The sequence below is a fragment of the Pezoporus flaviventris genome, unplaced genomic scaffold (genome assembly GCF_033815535.1).
Source record: "Pezoporus flaviventris isolate CSIRO_AGI_PZ_B2104156 unplaced genomic scaffold, CSIRO_AGI_Pfla_v1 ptg000002l, whole genome shotgun sequence".
Classification (NCBI taxonomy): domain Eukaryota; kingdom Metazoa; phylum Chordata; class Aves; order Psittaciformes; family Psittacidae; genus Pezoporus; species Pezoporus flaviventris.
Window position 1 is genome coordinate 86,532,752 of NW_026892550.1, and position 20,527 is coordinate 86,553,278.

A 20,527-nucleotide genomic window follows, 5' to 3' on the forward strand; every position below is an offset into this window, starting at 1 on the left:
AAGTTCCTAGCAGCTGTCACACCTCATCAAATCACTGGCCAAGAGAGTTCAAGAACTCTCTTTTGAATATCCCACCAATACCTGGTAATTCAAGGGAAGGAAGCCAGAAACAAACAGCAGCACATGCCCAGTGAAGGATGGAAGGTCATACTGCATGGAGACAATGCCTTTCTAGCCCCTGCAGGTCATTCTCTCACCCCCTGAAGCAAGAAAACATTGGCAACTTTGGTAACACTGTGGGTACTCAGTAGTCAGACCCACTGTGAACTTGATTTATTTTCCTATAAAAGTCTAATTCTTCTTTGGATCCTACTAAGTATTTCCCTTCAATGATTTGCTGCAGCAGTGGAGTCTCCATTAAATACACAGAAAATAATCACGTATGGCAAGTAAAGGAAAAAACCCTGAGCTCACTTATTTTATCATATTTTATTCTACCCATAAACTAAATAGCAACAATCATCTCTCTTCCTGCAGAATAATCACGAAGACACTTGAACGCCTGAAGTGATTTACATTACCCTTCTCTAGTCTTTTTTCATTTCATCTGTACTTTGTCAAGCTCCCAACAAATCAGAAAAAGAAGAAAAAGAGAAAGAACTAAGGGGTCAAATATCAGCCACCCCCGCACCATTCTGCACATTGCCAACAACTGGAGGTGTTGCATATTCAAGATAAAGATGATTTGTCCCCCCTAGATTTTGGCTGTGCCATTCTGGCGAGGTGAATGAGTTAAGGTAGCAGCAAGATTAAGCTAAAAGCAAAGATTGTCACAAAAGGGGGCTGGACCATGGAATAACACCAGGACCTGAACAAAGACATCGATCACTCACGCCTCCAATACATGCTCCTTTCACCAGCCAGGTCTGGCTTTGAACCATTAAAGAACAATCCTCAAACACCCGCACAGCCTTGGGCAATCCACGCATTTTGCTTTCCAGGTAACTTATTGTAGTTCATGGAAAACATGACAAATGTTCCCAGGGTCCATCAAAAAAGAAATGGAGAGGGCAAAAAATTTACTTTCACATCCTGCATTGGGACTGAATCACAAAACAAGTGCCTCCCAGCCACCCCTGCAGCTGGCAAAGTTCCTTTTGAAGATGCAGGTCACAGCAAGCAAAATGGCAACATCTCTATTTGGCTGTAAAGCTACTGCAGCACTTCTGAAAAGCTGACATACTTGCCAGTATCCACTAAAAGAAGTCACCACCTCCACTTCACACCAGAATTATCTCTTGCAATAAAAAATTAAATGAAAAAATACAAATTCAAACACTCCACCCTCCCAAAAAACCCATATGTCTTTAACGGAAAAAGGTTTCCTTTTTTTGCTTTAATTTGGAAACATTTGTCAAACACTAACAGGCACATACATCTATTCATCCTATTTGTAGGAGGGGTCCACATGAAAACTAATTTTAGCTTTGTAAGACTGCTCTCCACAGACTGTCTGCAGTGGATAGAGATGGGCTCTTCAGGAGGACAATTTGGAGCCAGAGCATGAATTAGGCTGGCAAAATGGCCCTCAGGAGAAGACTCTCTCACTTGCTAATGACTGTTGAGGACATCAAGGGAAGGCAGCCTCCCCAGCCTGAAATTATCCTTCAGGAATAATCCTCCCCTCCTCACATTGACTTCTTCACACATATCAGCACTCACAATTTTTCCAGAGGCAGTGAGAAGTGACACCCACCATCAGGACGTGCACAAGGGGACTTATTCCTAACAACAGAGCCATTAGAAGGAAATGCATTAGTCTTAATGGCAAGAACTGCATACTCACATGGTCTCATCCCATGAAAGTTCTTAAATCCTGTGGGAGTCAGATGTCGGGAACAGCAAAACCAGTACAAGCTTGTACAAGTCAGAAATCCTTTGCCCAGACATAATTTTATAACAAACACTCACTATTTTGCCTATCACTTATATTCCTTTTTGGGCTGTAGTTGCCAGCACCCTTCAGCCTTGAACAGAAAACGGTTATCAACCCTCTACATGCAGCCATTAAAAATATGCTGGCTCCCTGTTTCTCCACTGCCAAAATTAGTTGGATGGGAGCTCCTCAGTCCTAAGAGCCAAATCTCACAGAAATCTGACTTCTACAAAACTCTTGCCATGTTTGCATACTGCAATGCAAACCCAGCAACCAGAGCATGGTGGGAAAGGCCATCATCCAGCCCAGATCCACCACCTGGGTTCCCCTCCCTGAGATAGGTTAAATGCTGATCCAACTGCTCCATGGTTGGAAAGGAGCAGCGGAAATGGTTAAAGAGCAGATCAACACTTCCTGGGGGCAGAAGCCTTTTCAGCCCTAACATTACACTTTCATTCTCTGTGTAACACAAGAGTTGGTGTCCAGTAAGTGACACTTGCATTTTTATTACCAGGTGCATTCTGTCAGTAGCTATAGGGGAGACTCCCAGGCACAGAATATTCTCAGAAAGAGAAGCAAAAGAAGAAACCTGCCGCCACTAACCATATACATGATGTATATTCAGCTTTCAGACAACCCTGAGAATGACTTTCCTGTTCATCCACTACCCAATATTACCCTGATAATACACTTGAATCATGACATCAAGCAGCTCCTGCTACCAGTCAGAGGACAATTCACCTTCCATGATTCAGTCTCTGGTCCTTCAGAAGAGGCTAGGTATTGTAGGGGTGATCAACACTAAATGTGGTTATTATAACACATTTCTATCATGGAAAATTAATCATGATCAAGAGATTTTCACAGATGCTACCAAATAACAACTCTAGCTTAGCAAAACTCAGCATTTCCATTCTTTGGGAAATTCTCATATTTCAAATCAAAACAAAATTACTTTTCCCTTTTGAATCAAAGTGGGAAAAAAAAAAAGAACTCCACATGAAGAAATTCCAATTATAATATCAACTATTCTATATTTCAGTTACCAAGAGAAATATGCGATTGTGTTGCTCTTTTTTTATTAAAAATGTATATAAAAAAATAATTAAAAGCATCTTCCCCAGAGGATTACAGTTGGAAAATATTATGTCAAAATCCCAAAAAGGAAAAGGCTGAAATTTTTCAGCCATCCTTCTCCACCATGGAAAACTGGAATTACAAGAAAATCCATATGTTGTGATACCTTCACAAGTATTACTTCACACCCAATATTTAGTTAACTTAAAATGAGTGAGGGGTTTCTTTATTTTAAGGAACAATCATGTTTTTCCATGCAGACCCTTTAGTGGATGTCCTTAAAATCTTCCTTGCTGCTGAGCAGCCACAGCTCAGCCTCATCAGGCACGAACCCTCCGGGCGTATCTGCTTGTTCCCACCACTGCCTTGTTTGTACACCTCTGTCGCTGGAGTCAGATGCTGACAAGCACTGCTGTGCCTGTGACAGCCTAACACTGAGACATTCTCACTGTTTTGCATTTCTCCTCCTATTATTTGTGTTTTCACACATAATAGAAGCCGCTTTGTCTGCCTGCATAGTAAATTCATCTCACTGTTGTACAACCTTGCTGCGAAAAGCTGTTAGGACTGATTCACAATAAGGCCAACATTTCCATCAAGCAAATATCAGTCTCAGCACCTGACAAATTGTGACACCATTTGTAGAGTGACTGAATTATAAACTAAAAGCTCAAGCTGGATGTTCTGTCAGGGGTGGCTGGGGAAGGGGCTACCATGTATGAAGCAGGGGCCACTGCCTAGGCACAGCTTGGCTGCAGCAATACCCAGGAGAGGCCCATGTTTTCTGGCCATGATCCCCATTTGTCAGTGGGAGTGGGCAGGAGAGCTGACTTGCCAAGGAACAAGTCAGACAGCAGGCTGCTGCTTCTACGGGAGGGGAATTCACACCTTTCTCTTTTTCAGCCATTGGATCAAATCGGGAGAAGTAGCACTATGATCTTTCCATCACAGCTTATTTCCTGTTCTTTTTCTTTCTCTCTGTTTCACATCCCTGATGGCTTCTTTCAAGCTTGGAAAAATTACTGTTATAAAGCATTACCTAGTGCACTCTAAGCATGACTTCCCATCCTCCCTTCCTGTCCTCATCTCATCTTATAATTGCTAGTGACTCACTGGAAATGACTATCTTTGGTCAGGCAAAGGGCTCCTAAGTCTCACTGGGTCCCAAATGATCAAAACTTCTTTTTATGACCTACAGCTCCCAAAACATAAGCAGATGGAGGAAGCAGACACACACTGGAGTTCGCAAACCCAATTGCAGGCCCACATCCTCCAGAGACAGTCAACTGCAGTTTTATTTAGTAGGATGCACAGCTGCAAAGGGTAGTAAAATAAGGTCATTGGTGGCAGAAAGGCAAGGCCATCTGGTATCTTGGCACTTCACGTGTGAAAGAGGATGATCTCCAATTTTCAGGAAGCAAAAGACATGAGTAATCTCATGATAAAGGCCAAAGACTGAAGAGAATGTGAATTACCTTCTTTTTCTGCTAAGTCAGGAGAGAGGCATAATCAGTGCGTGATGAAAGCTTTCCCTGCTGCTGCCTGCACTGCAATTCTCCCTGAGCAAAAAACGGCCCTTAGTGACCGGGAAGCGAGGAGGAATGAACCTAGGACTTTCACAACCACAGGTCAGCTCCCCTCTTCCTTCCATCTCCCTCCCAGTACTAGTCATTGTATCTTCTGCTCACAGAGACAGCAGGAGCTGTGAAGAGAGAAGCCCCCACCACTGGGGTTCAGCAGCTGTGGTTTACTCTTCTTCTGTATTCATTTTGTATGCTTGATTTACTTGAATTTGGTACAAGGCCAGGTATTAATATAAACACCAAACTCAAAGTCTTTCTTTGCAAAAAAGGAAAAGGGAATTGGAAACGTAATCAGCTATCATATGGGTAGGTTGAGGATATTTTCACAGTCCCATCAGAGCTGATGGCAGAATTACATTTGATTGCTTGCCTTTCGGCACTAAGGAGGTACTGGTAAGGAAAGAAGGGTGTACTGCACAATCCAGAGATTAATAATAATAACCAAAGGATTAGAGGAGGCTTTTCTTTAAAATTCCCTGTTACCTGATCTCTCACATTTTCAGCAAACATGAGGTGAAGAACGCATTTCTTGATCTTGAATAGGTGACTCTATGTGATTACATATGAGGAAATAGAAATATTTGAGTCATGCTTCCAGCTACCATTTACAGCCAGAGATAGCTCAGCTTTGTGTCTTCCATACGATTAAAAAACAGAGCAGAATTTATTGAACTCAAAAAGAAAAAAAGGAAAAGGATCATCACATACAAGGTTTTTCTGAAACACAGTCGTTAAGGGGAGAGTTCACACACAAGCTCTGTGGTTCCAGCCTGCTCTGGAGAGCATTTCTCAAAGTGATTCTGGTCTGGGACTACCCACAAGCTTGAATGAGAGTACATAATGCTTGGCTTATGTTGTTGATGGACATCACATTCCCAAGAAGGGTCTGGTCAGAAGCTTGTTATAGGCTGGGGGACCCCAGGCTGTTCCCAGAGGGAAAGACATTCAGTATCCTCTCTGAAAAGCATAAAAGCTGTGTGCCAGCCAGCCCTCCCTTTGGAGGGCACCAAAGTCTTCCAGGCTAGACTATCAACAGCCATCCCTGCTTAAAGGTTCAGGTTTGGCAGGTAAGGGGATGTTAGGGGTAAATCTGCCATGCCTAGGTCACTTGTCTGAAGGCCATTGGGTTAGCGGTTTCTAAACACCACATACAAACTTAGGGAGGAGGCATCTTTACTGCTATATTGGTTTTAGTCCAGTTCCTAACTGCCCCAGCATCGCAGCCAACATTAGTCATTCCTCCTACTATCTGCTGAAAGAAGGGAAGGAAAGAGCTGACGAGACAGAGACCAAATAACTCAGCACTCAGTAAATTTGCTGTTCACTCTGGATCATAGTACATTTATCAAATGACGATATGGCCCACGTCAGACTCAAGAAAATGAAAAACATTGTTTTTCTGTTTGCCATCCAGGCTGAATCAAGATTCTCAAGGCCAAAAAAGAGTCCGCAAAGGCATCGCAACATTATCCAGTATCCAAGCCACTGAGAGGCTACTCCAGCATTGTTTGTCCTGCATCAGCAGGACTTATCAAGCACCTTTCAGAATTAGTTCAACACCTGAGAAAGCTTGGAAAAAAATAAAAGCTTAAAAGCTGGAGAAGGCAACTGGTACCTCCTTTTTGCCATGGGTTTGCATTACATTGACAGGGAGAGGTCCAAAGCCAGTCTCTGTCTTTACATCAAATTGCACATAAAACAGGTACATAACTACTTTGCAGCATCTGCAACACAGTCTACCACCACAGGGCTTGAAAACTTCCAGCACTGCAAATCTAAAGGGGAAAAGAAACATCTTAAGAGCATCTTTTAGTAAAGAATCAGAGATACAGCACTGGACTGCAAAGCTCACACTAGCCTTGGAGGCAGGAAAAGAAGCTGTTGGAGTGAGCTCAATAACTTCAATCTAACCTTGTAGAATGTGAATGTTTATGTACTTGTTATATACTTCTGTGTTCTTTGTTCATTGTACTGTGCACCGCACAGCCCCAGACATAAACCCACACAGAACTCTGGGGTCTTGGAAGAAACACAGGGCAACAAAGGAAAATGACAGAAATAAAAGGGAGAGAGAGCAACTCAAAAATAAGGAAATCCAGAAATTCTATCACAGTGAAAAGCGGCCAGGTATAAAACAAACAGACTACTAACTCCAAAGCCAAATACACTGCCCTGCAAGAGAAGTGACACTTGCAGTTTGTTGGCTACCTGCAGAGACAAAACATTAAAATAAAGAATTGGTTAAGTTCTTCTCACTAGTGTAAGGCTACTCACAAGCAAACACACCACCTGCATTGGTACTGCTGCTAATTCATTCCTCAATGTCATTTTAAATCAGGCTAAAACTTGGAGGTGACCATAGTGCCAGCAGCAAAGGATCCTATGAACACAAGCAGCTGGCAAGACATTGGTACTGGATATCCCTTAAGGCAATAGCATCAAAGGCACTTTTCTTTTGTTTCCTGTCTACACATTTTTTTAACATGCGAATTCTCTCCGCATCTCTACTTACAAAGAACCTCAAAACTCATAAAGAAACTTTATTCACATCTTTGACATTTCACTTACTTTCACAGGAGAGTCCATTGTCCTCAAGGGCATCATCTCAAAACCATAAATCAGGCTAACATCAGCAATTAATAACCAAGGACCTGGCCCAGTATGTACCTACACATGGCATTTCATTGCCTTCAGAGAAGCTACAGGATGCAGTACTCAAGTTGGAATGAAACTCGATGTGTTTTCGCAACAAAAGGATATACTCCTGGGATCATTCACTAATTGGATAAAAGCATAAGAACTACCCCATTACCACCCCTAGAGGAAACTCATTAACAACCTAATGAAATAAAGTGATGACAGGAAGGTATTTTCTCATCATCTTCTAATGCTAACAGGCTTCAAAGCCATTTTGCTTCCTCACCCTCTCCTATGGTGCCCAGAAACCCCCTGGCACCTCTCAGAGCATCACAGGCAGTCCCCTCTCCTGCACATTATACAACATCAGGGAGCAGTTTCAGAGCACAGAGGGATTCTAAGATGTTCAAATCATCATCTTTGATGAATCTGTTCAATTGAAGCTTAATCCCTGCCCCACTTGGAAAATGTTCCACAGCGGGTCAAGCTTCCTGATGAGTCATAAAATTTAGAAGAAATATAATCCCGCTGTTAGGGGCTTTGTTGTTTGTTTTCATGAAAAGACGAACTCAGGAACATTTGAAAGAAATTCGAAATATTGAAACAAATTTTATAATTTTGAAATATTTTTAAGTTAGTGAAATGACAAATACTGAAGTGAGATCTACATAAGCATAGTAGTTCTTATAACTACATCTATATTAACTATGAGAATTTCTTTTTCTCCTCCTGTAAAAAGTGTCAGGCCATACCCCCAAACACTTGGGTATCATACAGCCTTAGTCAGGTATACGTTAGATATCTATATTAAATGTGCTTTCCTTAGTAACAGTGAGGGAAGAATGCATACTTTTTAATCCATCTGAAATATAAAGCAAGACAAGCCACATTCCAACTATCTGCAACTACACTTCTCACCACTAAACACCTTCCTCCAAGTCCCCGTACATTCAAGAAGAGCCCACACCTCTCCACCAAGAGTTCTTACAGTCAGACAGCCAAAGACATCAGTATTATTTATCTCTGCAATGCATCTATAGCCTAGCTAAGGCTATAGGGCAGCCAGCAGCACCATTCCGAAATGCCAGTGCGTTCATTGCATATGCCTTACTGGCAGCCTGAAAGAATAGCATCTTACATCTTCTCACACCTCCTGTTTAGCCACAAAGGTACACAGGGAGAGCAACGATGCGTTAAACTACTATGCCTCAAACCTAAGTACAATTAGACACCTCCATTCCCCCTGACTACACAGCAATTTGTCTGCATAATGAGGATTAGTGTCAGGTAGTCAGTAGAGCCAGTGAGCTTTCTAGGTAGAATTGGAAGCCATAACCCTTCAAAAAAGGGTGGGTGGACCAGATGATGAAAGAGCAGTTTCCTATTATGCAGTATAAATTCTGAAGTTAGCTAAGCTTTCAAACAGCTGTAAATCGGAAGGGGATTGTGGCAAAGCCATTCAGAGCTGCACTTGAAGGGAAATCCAGCACTGAAACGTTCAGGTTCTCATTACCCAGCCTTTTTCTAACATATGGGTTTCAAACCACCAAGCTTCCTCAAAAATGCAGCATAGAAAGTATCAGAGAAATACCAGGCTCAACCACAGAGTACAGACAAGGTTAGCCCTGCACCAGCTTACTTGTCAAAAGAGCACTATTTAGTGACCATTTGTTCCTCAGAACAAGCTGATAAATCTTTCCCTTCCCCCTCAACACTTTCCCTATCTTTATGCTGAGCCATTTCAGTAAATTAGTTGGAGGTGCTGAGACATTCAGAAGAACCACTTAGTGCCCAGTGGCAGCCTCAGGATAGTGAAGTTCTTTAAAAATCACATAATTCAGAGGCAAAGCTTGGGTATATTGTACTCTAAACAAGATCAAATTATAATATTCATGCACAGCTGTCCTCTGCCTCTCCCCACATTCCAGGTTTTCTCTGAAAGTTGTTGTTTCAATTCCTTTATGTTGCACTCTCCTTTTAGCCTAGGTGAGAGGCCTCACTGTTAAAGCTAGGGTTGAGGGTCTGTCACTTTGTCACACAGACTCCATCTGCCATCTTAAATAAGTTACTTCATCTTTTGTCTCCGTTTCTCACAGTGGATTGATTTACAAAGAATCAGATTCTACAGTAGTTGTGCTACGTAGGTATTATCACAGCCGTACAGCTGGAAAAAAGCTGAGATAAAGTATAACAGACAAGCATTAGACTTCTTTGTTTAAGGTAAGACTCTGACCAGCACACCAGATTTTTTGGTGTTAAGAAACAGCCTCTTCCTTGACACTACACAGCCTCCTAACCCATTTGCGGATGGAAATTTAGTAGAAAGTACAGATGCTTTTTCCACACAGCTGCAACCTGAAGAAGACACAGCAGAGCCCTTGTCTTACACCTTCCTTCACCCTGAAATTACTCACCGGAACCTCGACTTACCCGTATGCAGCCATAAAATACCCAGCACTAACCCTCACGGAGGCTCCTATAGACTATACATACATACAGAGTCTTCTCAATGTACTCTTACACATTTTTTTTATATATAAATAAAATCCCACAGAGCTTTTATCTGTTAAGAGCTGCAAATGGTCAAATCATTTAAAATAAGAGGGGGAAAAAAAACACCAAGATTGGAACATGCAGGTGATCAGTAGAATTGAGTTAATGCATCATTCCCACATACAAAGTTTAAAAACAAACAAACAGCTCTGTAGGGTGAGGCACAAAAAGGAGCTCCAACTTTCCACATCCATTTTATTCCAAGGTAAAATTCCTTGCCATTAGTTCTGTAACTAGAAGAGCTTGCCACAGAGCTGTGAGCCTTCCACGCCTCTTCTTTCCTTCCCCCAGATACCAAGAGAATCTTGATATCTGGGAAATCCTTTGGCTGACTGTTAGTATCCCATGCCCAGGTTGTGCCGGATTTAGCAATAAAAAGCAGAAAGAGGTTGTTGCACATACACATCACCTTCCCAACATTTCAGCCAAGTTGCCAAAAAAAAACCCAATACCAACCAAACAACACAAAACCACTGTCAAAAACCCGGTGAAGCTTCAAGAAAATCATTCTCTCAGACCCATAACTGACCCAAGCAAGAACCATGAACTAACTGCCTATTTATTCCATAGGACTAGCCAGAACAAAAGTGGTTTTCCACCTCAAAGTTATGTCGCATCCGATTATCTTTTATGCAATGAAGTATTCCACCTGCAACAGTCCCAGGACACTCTTGGTCTACAAGTCCATTCTTGTGCTATGCAACAGTTTTATTATATGCTCACAGAGTCTTTCCCTTTCAAATCACTGATGCATTAATCTCCTTCTGGGTATGTACATAATTCCATTGGAGCTCACATGGAGCTTTGTTTAGAGTTATCATTCACAGTGTGTCTTCCGTAAAGTGCTGCTAAACCCAGATACAGAAGGAAGAATGTAATACATGCTCTAAATTCAAAGACAGTCCTTTCATTTTTAATGACCCAGCGACACTGATGGCCAGACTTGCAGCCCCATCTCAAAGTCAGGAGGGTATTTTAAAAGTCAACCTGTTTCCCCCATGATATTCTACTTTCTAAACTTTTTCTGCATTTATGTCCAACACAGAATTTCCACATGAAAGTTTTATAAATCAAAGGGCTTCATAAAGGCCCCTTCATGTACCAAAAAAGTCCAGTGATAAGCCCTGGGAGAAAATGATAAAATGGTGATGGATGTTTTGGGTGACAAAGTAAATTGAGTCACTGTTATGTGAGTGGGTGGTAACAACGCTGTACAGTACATACCCGAAACTCTCAACAAAGACAGTTGTAAGCAGATCTTATGAGATTAGACTGGAGAGTGAGAATTATCTTCTTGACATTTGGTAGAAGATAAAAATTCATCCATCATTTTCATGCAGAACAACCTCACTCATTTACAGAAATGAGAAGTATTAAGATTCAAGGAAAATTAAGTAAAATAAATCGACACAATCAAAAGATCAAAGGCTTTTGTTGGGTGTTTTTGTTTTTAGAAATGTCATTCAGCTTTAATTATTTATAATGCTTCACAGTACACTTGCAAATGCTGTCATATTTCATAAAATAATTAAGTCTTAGTAATAGGAGACACCTCTACCATGCTGTCTGTAACATTTACTGAGAAGTGATGTGCATTTTATGATCATTATCATGTCTGTAAATAAATGAAGCAAAAAGAATGAGCATATTTCCATTCCTTAAAATTTCTATTTTGGTCTATTTTTGGAAAGCACACAAAGCATATCCCAAACAGATTCGTTTGGCAAGTTGGAGAGAAACATCAGCCAAAGAAACTCAAGCCGCCTATTTTAGATGTTTCCGAGTGGAACCGGACAGCCAGTGGGTACGGTGAGTTAAGAAAATAGGTGCCTCCAGCCACCTCCATAACTAAAAGTGAAACACATGGTTTCCTGCTCAAGCAAGCCACCATCACCAGAGGCAAAGCCTCACAACCATGCTGCCAATCTGTTGCCTATTAGAGGCACTGAATTACGAGAGGATTCATTACAACCCTGCTTTTGGAAGTCCCTGAGCCATGTACAAACAAGAATCCTAAAGCCTGCCACCCGCTGCCTTGGTCAGGATTTGTCCATTTGGTCAAACTGAAACTGCATTTCTCTAGATTTTTTTACTATTCCCTTGTAACAAATGTTTGCCAAACACCACTTTTTTCACCTCTCAAGAAGGACATTAAAACGCAAAACATTTTTATTTCCAGTGCCACTAATCAAGATTCCCAGCTTTCTAAATAGTAATCAATAAAAAAATTACAAAAATCATTGTTTGCATTATTGATGGTTTCAGTTGTTTGCTTTTTGGATTGTGTTGGTTGTTTTGTTTTTCATTTGGTTTTGTGTTTGAGTTCTGGGGGTCTGTTTTGGGTTTTCTTTTCACCTATTATTATTTCCCTATACTTAAAGAAATAAACCACAAGATATTTCACATAAGTTTTTCAGGCTGAAAGCACCTGCAAGATAGAGCTTTATTGCCAAGGCTTTCTCTAGACTTAGGTTTCTATTGTGGTAATATTCTTATTGAGCATTTCTTTGGTATAATATGAATTTCTCTTTATTTCAAGAATTATTTGGGGAAAGCTACCTCAGTCTCTATTTTTGCTAAAAGAGACGATGAGTTCCTCCCAGATCTCTGCAGTGACAAAAGAATCAAAAGGAAAGAAAAATTTACCCACCAGCTTTCTGTCACAGTCTCTTGTAAATATAGTCTACCAGGGCTAAATAATACTCTAAGAACCAATCTGCAGAAATAATTTCTCTTTGTCAAGGGCACATCTTTAATTCACTTCTTAAGAATGATTTTTTATTTGCCAGTTTCTTCGCAGTGGGGTGGGAAGCAGATCTTTTGGTTCTATCCGTTTACAGGGAAATAAGTTCTAATTTTGTGAGCCCATCATTCAGATTTTAAGCAAAAAAGCCAAAACATCTTCAAGATACTTAATTCTATGTTTGTAGTATAAAAAAAATACTGCTTAGCTACTGGCATTCTGTTGTTAGCATCCAACTATTGAGTCGGTTGTCCTCATTGAAGTGTGAGAGGAAGAAGATGGAGCCATTTCTCTGAGCTTTCGCTCAGTTTATACAGGGACCAGCTCTGCAAGATACCCTTCATGGAGGGATTGCCACTTTGGATTGCAGACCACCCTGCCCTGCCACATCAGTGGTACCCACCAGCTGAGCCACAGCAGTGGCAGCACCCCCTAATACATCAGGCAGGGCAGGCGCCCTGTCTGCAAATTAAGATCCACTTAAGGGATGCGTGTTGGCAGCACATGCACACACACAGAAACAGGCACACTTTAAACCCATTAGCTCACTCACAAGCACAGATAAGTGGCATATCCCTACTGTGTATGTATTCATAATTACAGCATATTACTAGAAAGAAAACAGCAAGCAAACATCTACTCCTAACAGAATGAGGAGCTTCTGATACAGACAATGAGTTTTGTGGATGTCAGGTGCATGGTGGAGATGGTTGGGAACATGGCAAGGTCAAGTGAGCTTATGAGCTCACTATGAGGCACAGCTGTGCTATTTAAAGCAAGTTTTTCCACCTGGTAGTTCAATATGGAGACAAACATGCCTATATTGGTATTTACTACACAAAATCATTACATATTTAATACACCAGCATCCACCTTGTAAACCACTGACCGACCGCATCAGTATAAATCATTATTTTCTGAACTATGTTACTCATGGTTTTGGTACAATGCTAGAGAAACTAACAAGTTATTTGTATGCAACAGCTATTTCATTAGCCAAATAGATAGGCATTACAATGAAAGCAGTTGCTGTTTAGCAACACTAAAAAGAAAGGGGGAGAGAGATAATACTACAAGCCAGCCTCAGGTAAAGAGCAGTTTCATAATAGGGAGTGATTAACATAAAATTGGCACAGGAAACCTTTTTCTTCTTCCTTTTTTCCCCCTGTTATAATACCATGACCTCTCTTTCAGCCACCTGTTTCATTCCATTAGATCCCACCAACAGATTTTGCAACTCTCATTTTTCTGAAACTTTATTATTTTAAGCAAGTTCCAAGTGGTGGTTTGGGATTTTTTTCTGCATGTATAAATACCGATATATGGGTGTGTTTCAATGTAATGCACCTGCATAGAGAATCCTAAATGAGCTATTTTGAAGCCTGTATGAAGCCTTGAATAATTGCTATTGTACCAGTGGATAAGGGAGTCCAAGTGCTGGCATAAGCAGATTTTCCTGTATATAATATAGTCATTTACATTTACAAATGTGTTTCAGCATCACAATTTACTGTCAGAAATGGTAGCAATTTAAGGAGCCTGGGAGTTGCAGGGTGTGGAGAGCTCAGCGGAGGTCGTTTGTAAAAGTTTCCTATTCTTCTATCTACTCGGATTGTTCTCGCTACAGATAAAGGGAAGTGCACGTTGTTTGTAGGAAACCAGCTCCAAATGAAAAGGTGTAGAAATCCAAGGATGCAAAGAAAATGTACTTTCTCGCACATATCCCAAGTCAAGTAGAACGAGTAATAAGCATCAAGAGATGCTTAGGAAAACCTTTTTTATCTGAAGGTTCAGGACTTGTTGTACGCTTGCCTATATTGAGGAGAGGCAAAAGAAAGAAGAGAAAAAAGCCCCTAGATTTCCTCCCACAAAGCTTGTATTATGAAACCGTTACAGCGACCATGCGGAAAATTTCAGGACGTTTTTAACACACTTCTAGATAATCTAGAGAGCAGGACATTTTAAACAGATTTTAACACCTTCTCCTCTCCCCCCCCCCCAAAAAAAAAAAAAAATTAATTGGGGGGGGGGGAGGGGAAGATGACAAAATTAACGAAATTTTTAAAACTAAACAAAAACAGAGCCTGAATAGAGCTCCTCCAAGATTTATTGTTAACCCCATGTCTTCTGTACCAAGAGCAGACGCATTAGGAATCCTGCCTCATTAGCAGCCTCTTCACAGCCCACCTACAGAATCTGCCTCTACCTAAACAACTTGCTCCTAAATGGCATGTGCTAGGAAAACGATCGGGATAGAGATGCAGAAGTAGAGGGAGGTGACTGATGGAATGCTCTTTAGGTGTCCAGTAAGTTTTTTCCCCACATCAGTCACCTTCTTATGAATCATCCCAAACTTCACACTCACCAACGAGACCTTCAGCCCTTGTGTGGAAGTCTCTCCGCATGCATGAAGTATTATATAAAACTTCAGCTATGAAGTGCTTTAATTACATCATTTTTATGCCCTACCACGTGCAGAGACCCAAATCATTACTAAGCTATCCCACACGTATATGGACAGCACATTAAATAGAAGTACCTCCATGTTAGGGGAGATTCTTCAGCAAATTTACCAAGAGCTGCAGGCACTCTTTCCTTGCAGAGACAGAATAAGTAGCAGCTCTGCGTTTGCCATCCTCCCAGTTGAGGGCTCATCGCTAAGCACACTAGACTACTAGATCCTGATGGCGTGATGCCTCCACCGTGGCTTTGCAGCCAGAAAGTAGCCGAAATTAGGCAAAACTAACTTTGTGGCACGAAGCTTCTCAGGCAGCAATTACTTGCAGCAGATGCTGACCATTAGCCCATCCTAAGTGGTAACCGACAAGCCCCACCGACAGCCCCCTCACCCAGGGGCAGTGATAGAAGGAAGAAATCCGTTTATTTAACATCAGAGATATGGGGTAAGTGAACAGCCATAAAAATCCAAGATTCTGGTTATGAAAGTACACCCTGCTCTGGCTATAACGTGTCATGTGGCACCCCGGCGTCCGCCGGCCCTCGGCCGCAGCCACGCTTGGAGGTGCTGGGCACAGCAGCTCACTCATCTTCTCAGCCACTGGGGCTTATGCAACGGCTGCCGGCACGGGTGGGGAACGGGCAGGGAGGGGAGACCGGCGTTCCGGGGAACCTTCAACAGAGAAACACCTTTCGGGAGCAGCAATGCCACCACTAAGGTTTTTCCAATGTCTTTTGCGAGCGTTTGGAGGCGCCGGGAACACGGGCGCCAGTGCTTTATTGAAAGGGCAAAGCGTAAAGACAAACCTACTGCCCTGGAAGCCGGGAAAGATCCCTGACTCTGAGTAACTCTGAAGTTCACCCACGTACACCGTCCCCCTCCCCACCTCCCCTGACTGCCGCGCCGGAGGAGCACCGCAAACCTGACAGCAGCCGCGGGGCTAGGGATCAGGTCACCGGCATAACGGAATACCCATCTGAGGGGCTCTTTGAGGCTTTGGGATGAAGATAAAAGCTCGCCCAGCCTCCAGGGTACTGTCCTCACGTCGCTGCCCAGCAGCGGACCCTGCCTCCGCCTCTCCACCCGTAGGCATCCCGTGCCCTAGAGGTGCCCCCAAGCTTCCCAGAGCCGGTCCCGCCCGTCCGGCGCCCACCTGTAGGACACCTGCTTCCTGAAGGTGAGGCTCCGCAGCTTCTCCTCTAGCGACTCATCCGCTGCCGACAGCCCCGGCTCCTCCGGGACCCCGGCGGCACCCGCCGTGTCCCCACCACCCTCAGCCCCACGGCAGCCACCGCCACCCGCAGCCCCGGTCTCCTCCCCGCCGGCTGCGGCGGGGGGGTTCATTGCGGTGGGGCAGTGGAGCCGAGCAGGTGGAGGGGGCAGGCGGGCGACAGCCGGCGGCTGCAGGCGCTGAGGGGCGGCGGCCGGGGATACAGCGCTCCCGGGGCCGCAGGGCGCGCTGCGAGCAGCGGCGGCTGCAAATGGCAGCGCGGCCGCGCAGCATCCATCGGCGGCCGCACTGCAGCGGGGCATTGTGGGAAACTCCCGACAGGCCCCGCCCCCTGCCACGCCACGCCGCCAGACAGCCAATCGCCGCTCCGTATCGTCGACACGCCCCCTTAGGCCACGCCCCCAACCCCGCCTTGGCACGGGGACCGCGGCGCTGCCCGGGGAGACCCTGGCATCAGATGCACCCCGTTCCCCCTCGCTTCACCGTTAAAACACCGCTGAGAGAAGGCTCAGGTGCCCCAAAGCACATAGAGGCGCCCTGCGCTTCCTGCAGCCCTGGCTTGATAGCGCGTTGGCAGCTTCTCATGCCCTTCCCAGGCAATCTCAGCTTGGTGTGCTCTGAATCAAAGCACCTGACTCCTGAGAGATGCGTTTGGACACAGGCATCACGGTGCCCTTCAGTGAAATAAATTGTCCTCCCACCTTATTCCCCACTTCTCCCTTTTGTTCGTTGACCAAGGAAAATTTGCCAGGGAAGCATCAGCATGGGGCTATTTAAGCACAACTTGACACTGACAGTAGGATTAAAAGCACAGAAAAGGCCAAGGTCTAGCACTATGCATCAATCATAGCAGGAATTATGCTGTATTTTCTTTATTTTTACTTTTCTACTCTATATTTCCAAAACTTCTCCAAGGCAATGTGATCCAAAATAGGATGCAAGAAAAAATAAAATAGGAGAAGGCTGAGCAATGACATTCTACAGAGAAGACAAACCCCACAGAAACAGATTTCAGAACTTCTCTGTCTCCACAGGTGACTTCCCAAGTGGCCTTGTTCCTCCTTCATGGTCCTTGTGCCACAGTGCAGCCCATGGCATGACCAAAAGCCAAATAGGTAACAGCATTTTCCATTTCCAGCTGCCCACATCCACCAGTGGGCAAATGTTGCAAAATCTTGGGCATCAGTGAGACCTAGGACAGTCAATAGGTTCCTTATGCCCCATCCATAAAAGTGCTCAAGGCCAGGTTGGATGGGGCTTGGAGAAACCTGGCCTAGTGTGAGGTGTCCCTGCCCTTGGCAAGGGGTTGGAACTGGGTGATAATTAAGGTCCCTTCCAACCCAAACCATTCTGTGACTCTTGCTCCTTCTCCAACCCTAGGCAAAGATTGAGCTTCTCCGTACTTAGGACATGCTGTGTATGCATCTTTTGCCTCAACTTCAGTAGCGGCAGGCTCTCCAAGCCAGCCAGATATTTTCCTGTCCCTTGTCAGGAGTAGGGAAGGGTGATGGACAGTGAACCTTTTCACTACAGTTTAAGCATTTGAAATTTTAACCAACTTTCAAATTCATATTCTTCCCTGATGCATAGATGATGCATATGTTACCTATACGTACATGTGCTTCCCCTAATATGTATATAAATGTTCTCATCCAAACCCTGAAATACTTCTAGTTACTAATGAAGCACACAGACGAAAGCATAATTAAGCAATGTAATACATCGCTTATTAGAAGCAAAACTAAAGCTCTTGCACAGAACTGTAAAAAGATCTGGATCCTGCTCTGAGCTGCCTGCAGAGAGATCTGCAAACTAGCACAGAGCTCCACTGGAACCATCAATGCTTTTGCCATGGAGAGCTGGGACCTCGGCTGGAAAGTCTCCAGTGGAACTTCCAGAGAAATTAGCAGCCAGTGTTGATGGTGAAAGCATCCAATTTAAGAGCACGTGACAAGTACTTTTTGCTGTAGGAAACTAAATCATTTTGAAGCAGAACTGTCACAGACCATTTCAGACCTAGCCCTACAGCCAGCTTCAAGGACAAGGAGCAGTGCCATGAGCCCCCCTCTCATCAAACATGTCTTCTAGGTTTTGTCACTGGGGAAAGCAGTATGGTCTGTTGCTGTGAGATGCCAGCTGCATGTGCAACAAAATGCTTTAATTACGAATTAATTTTGCACTTGGAGAGAACAGTGTGCACCACCTCACAGCTTTATTCTTTTTAGCCTTTGCTCTGCATGAGAGCAGGTCTGTGGCCTGTGCCCCAGCTAATCACTCCACCTCCCCCAGAGCATCAGGAGCAAACCCTAACAACTGATCAGAATCTCCTACCCCCTCCTCCAGCAAACATCCATGCCACTGAGCCACATCCTCCTCCTCCTCCTCCAGCATGAACTCCATTGTAGCTCCTGCCTGTCAGTGACTATTTTGCCCACATGACCACGTTTACCCTGTGCTCAGGGATTACCTGTTTTTTCTCTGCTGCAATTTGCATGACTCATTTGCAACATGAAGTGCTAAATCGACTTCCTATGCCTTTTCCTAAATATGAGCAATTATGAGAGAATCTAAGGCTGGCGGAGGAAAGCCCTGCTTACACAATTACACCTGGGGCATAACTGTCAATTCCTGTGGCTTGAGAAAGACAGCAACAGCAGAAACTTCATCAGAGCATCATGTTCGCTCCAAGATGTGGCTGCAGACATTCTGCTGCATCAGGAGGGAAAGGATGAGCACAAAAATAGATATTTAGCAGGTTTTGCCAGTATCTGGGATCATCATCCTGGCAAAAACATTAATTCCCACAGCAAGGATTTAATTTCTTAAGCTGGCAGCTCAGCCAAGGGCTGGGCTGTGGGGTTAAGAGGAGCACCTTGCATCACTCTGCCATGACTCCCCTGCTCACCTGGGAGAGCTGACAAGCTTCAGCAGCTAGGGAGCTCTTCTTCCTGGGTGGAAACTTCTCACATGCCTCAAATAGCAGGATGGATGGTGGGAATGAGAGACGAAATGCACAGAGAGGAGGGAATTCAGCCTTTGGGAATAAAGCCAGGGGAAGGAGATTTATTCTATAACCCATGTGCCTGTTAATGCACACTCCAGTGTGCACAGGCTTTGTGCATTGAGCTAAGTTTTATTCAGAGTGGGAGGGACTTAAAATCCTATTCCTAATGGAAAAGAGATGGATATATGAAACAGGGCAGTGGGGAAGTAAAGGGTGAGGCAACCTTACTTGTTCAGTGTGCCAGGCTAGCCAGTGGGAAGTCAGTCTGCTTTAAATGCTCCATACTCCTTAAGGTCATACAAGCTTCATTCTCAGGATAACCTTCAACGTCCACCTTCCAGGAAAACCACATATATTTTTACATACATGTGTGTACCTATGTGTTTGCACCCCCTCATTTTATTTATTTATTATTTTTAAAACATGACTGACCAAGCAGACAGCTTCCCTCCCAGATTCAGTGCTAATGGATATACCCACAAAAACCTTCACTTTTGGTCAGCATTTGAAGCTCAAGTAGAGCATGGCTTATCCCATCAGGGAACTGAGGGATGCTGAAGCTTAACACCCTCAGCTCAGCAGATCACTCCACTGGGCAGAGACACTTCAAGAGCCACTTTATCCTGCATCTCTGCCAGGGCTGGCTCCAATTAGCTCTCTGGCAAGTTACTGCTTTCTGCTACATTCTATTTATTACTTTTTAACCATTTTCCAGCTATTTCTCAGCACTGCTCCCCTTTCTGCAAGTAGGCTGCCATAGCTAGAAATATATCCCGATTCCTGTTGCCAAGTGGAGGTGACAACAATAGCCCGATCCTTGCTTGGAAGTGCCCGAGTGCTGCCCCATTACAAATACCATGGATCAAATCCAGTTTTTTACCAAATAGGCTTAAAAAAGAAGGGCTAACCAGGACCTGATGGTTCTCATTAGATAATGGAAGTGCAGCACCCAACAGACTGGACATACTCTACAGTGGTTATCTTCTCTCAGCTGTGTTACAGCAAAGATAAGTGCCAGAACTTGCAATTTTCTCCTTACTGGCAATACACAAAAACAGTAATTTAATAGCAATGTATAGAACTCATGTAAATACAGCTGAAGATTAATTCACTAATAAAAAGTTAAAAAGTCATTCCTGGCTTCTCTGTGGACCATTTGAAGCCCACAAGGGACAGTACCAAGAAAATGAGAAATCAAATCAGCCACTTCAACTTTCTGAAGCATAAACTGGAGGGAGACAAGATACGCAGGCGTTACTTATTCCACATGGACTGGAACATTCTTTTATTTCCAATTGTTACCTCCTCTGGATCACCTTGCTTTCGTTGATCTCAGTGTGCTTTATAGAGAGGAGGAAGCTACTG

The 20,527-nt window shown here is 43.6% G+C and overlaps 1 protein-coding gene across 4 annotated transcripts in view; it reads right to left on the reverse strand.

Annotated features, from left to right (window-relative positions):
* DGKI (diacylglycerol kinase iota) overlaps window positions 1-16,626 on the reverse strand; it is a 206,246-nt gene extending 189,620 nt beyond the window's left edge. The window contains exon 1 of one of the 4 annotated variants that reach the window (XM_061444897.1): window positions 16,081-16,626. In XM_061444897.1, the coding sequence (XP_061300881.1) occupies window positions 16,081-16,460 (380 nt within the window). In that variant the 5' untranslated portion in view covers window positions 16,461-16,626. The remainder of the gene's footprint in view (window positions 1-16,080) is intronic. The other 3 variants (XM_061444894.1, XM_061444893.1, XM_061444895.1) reach the window with 3 other exon arrangements.
* Window positions 16,627-20,527: the final 3,901 nt, after the last annotated feature.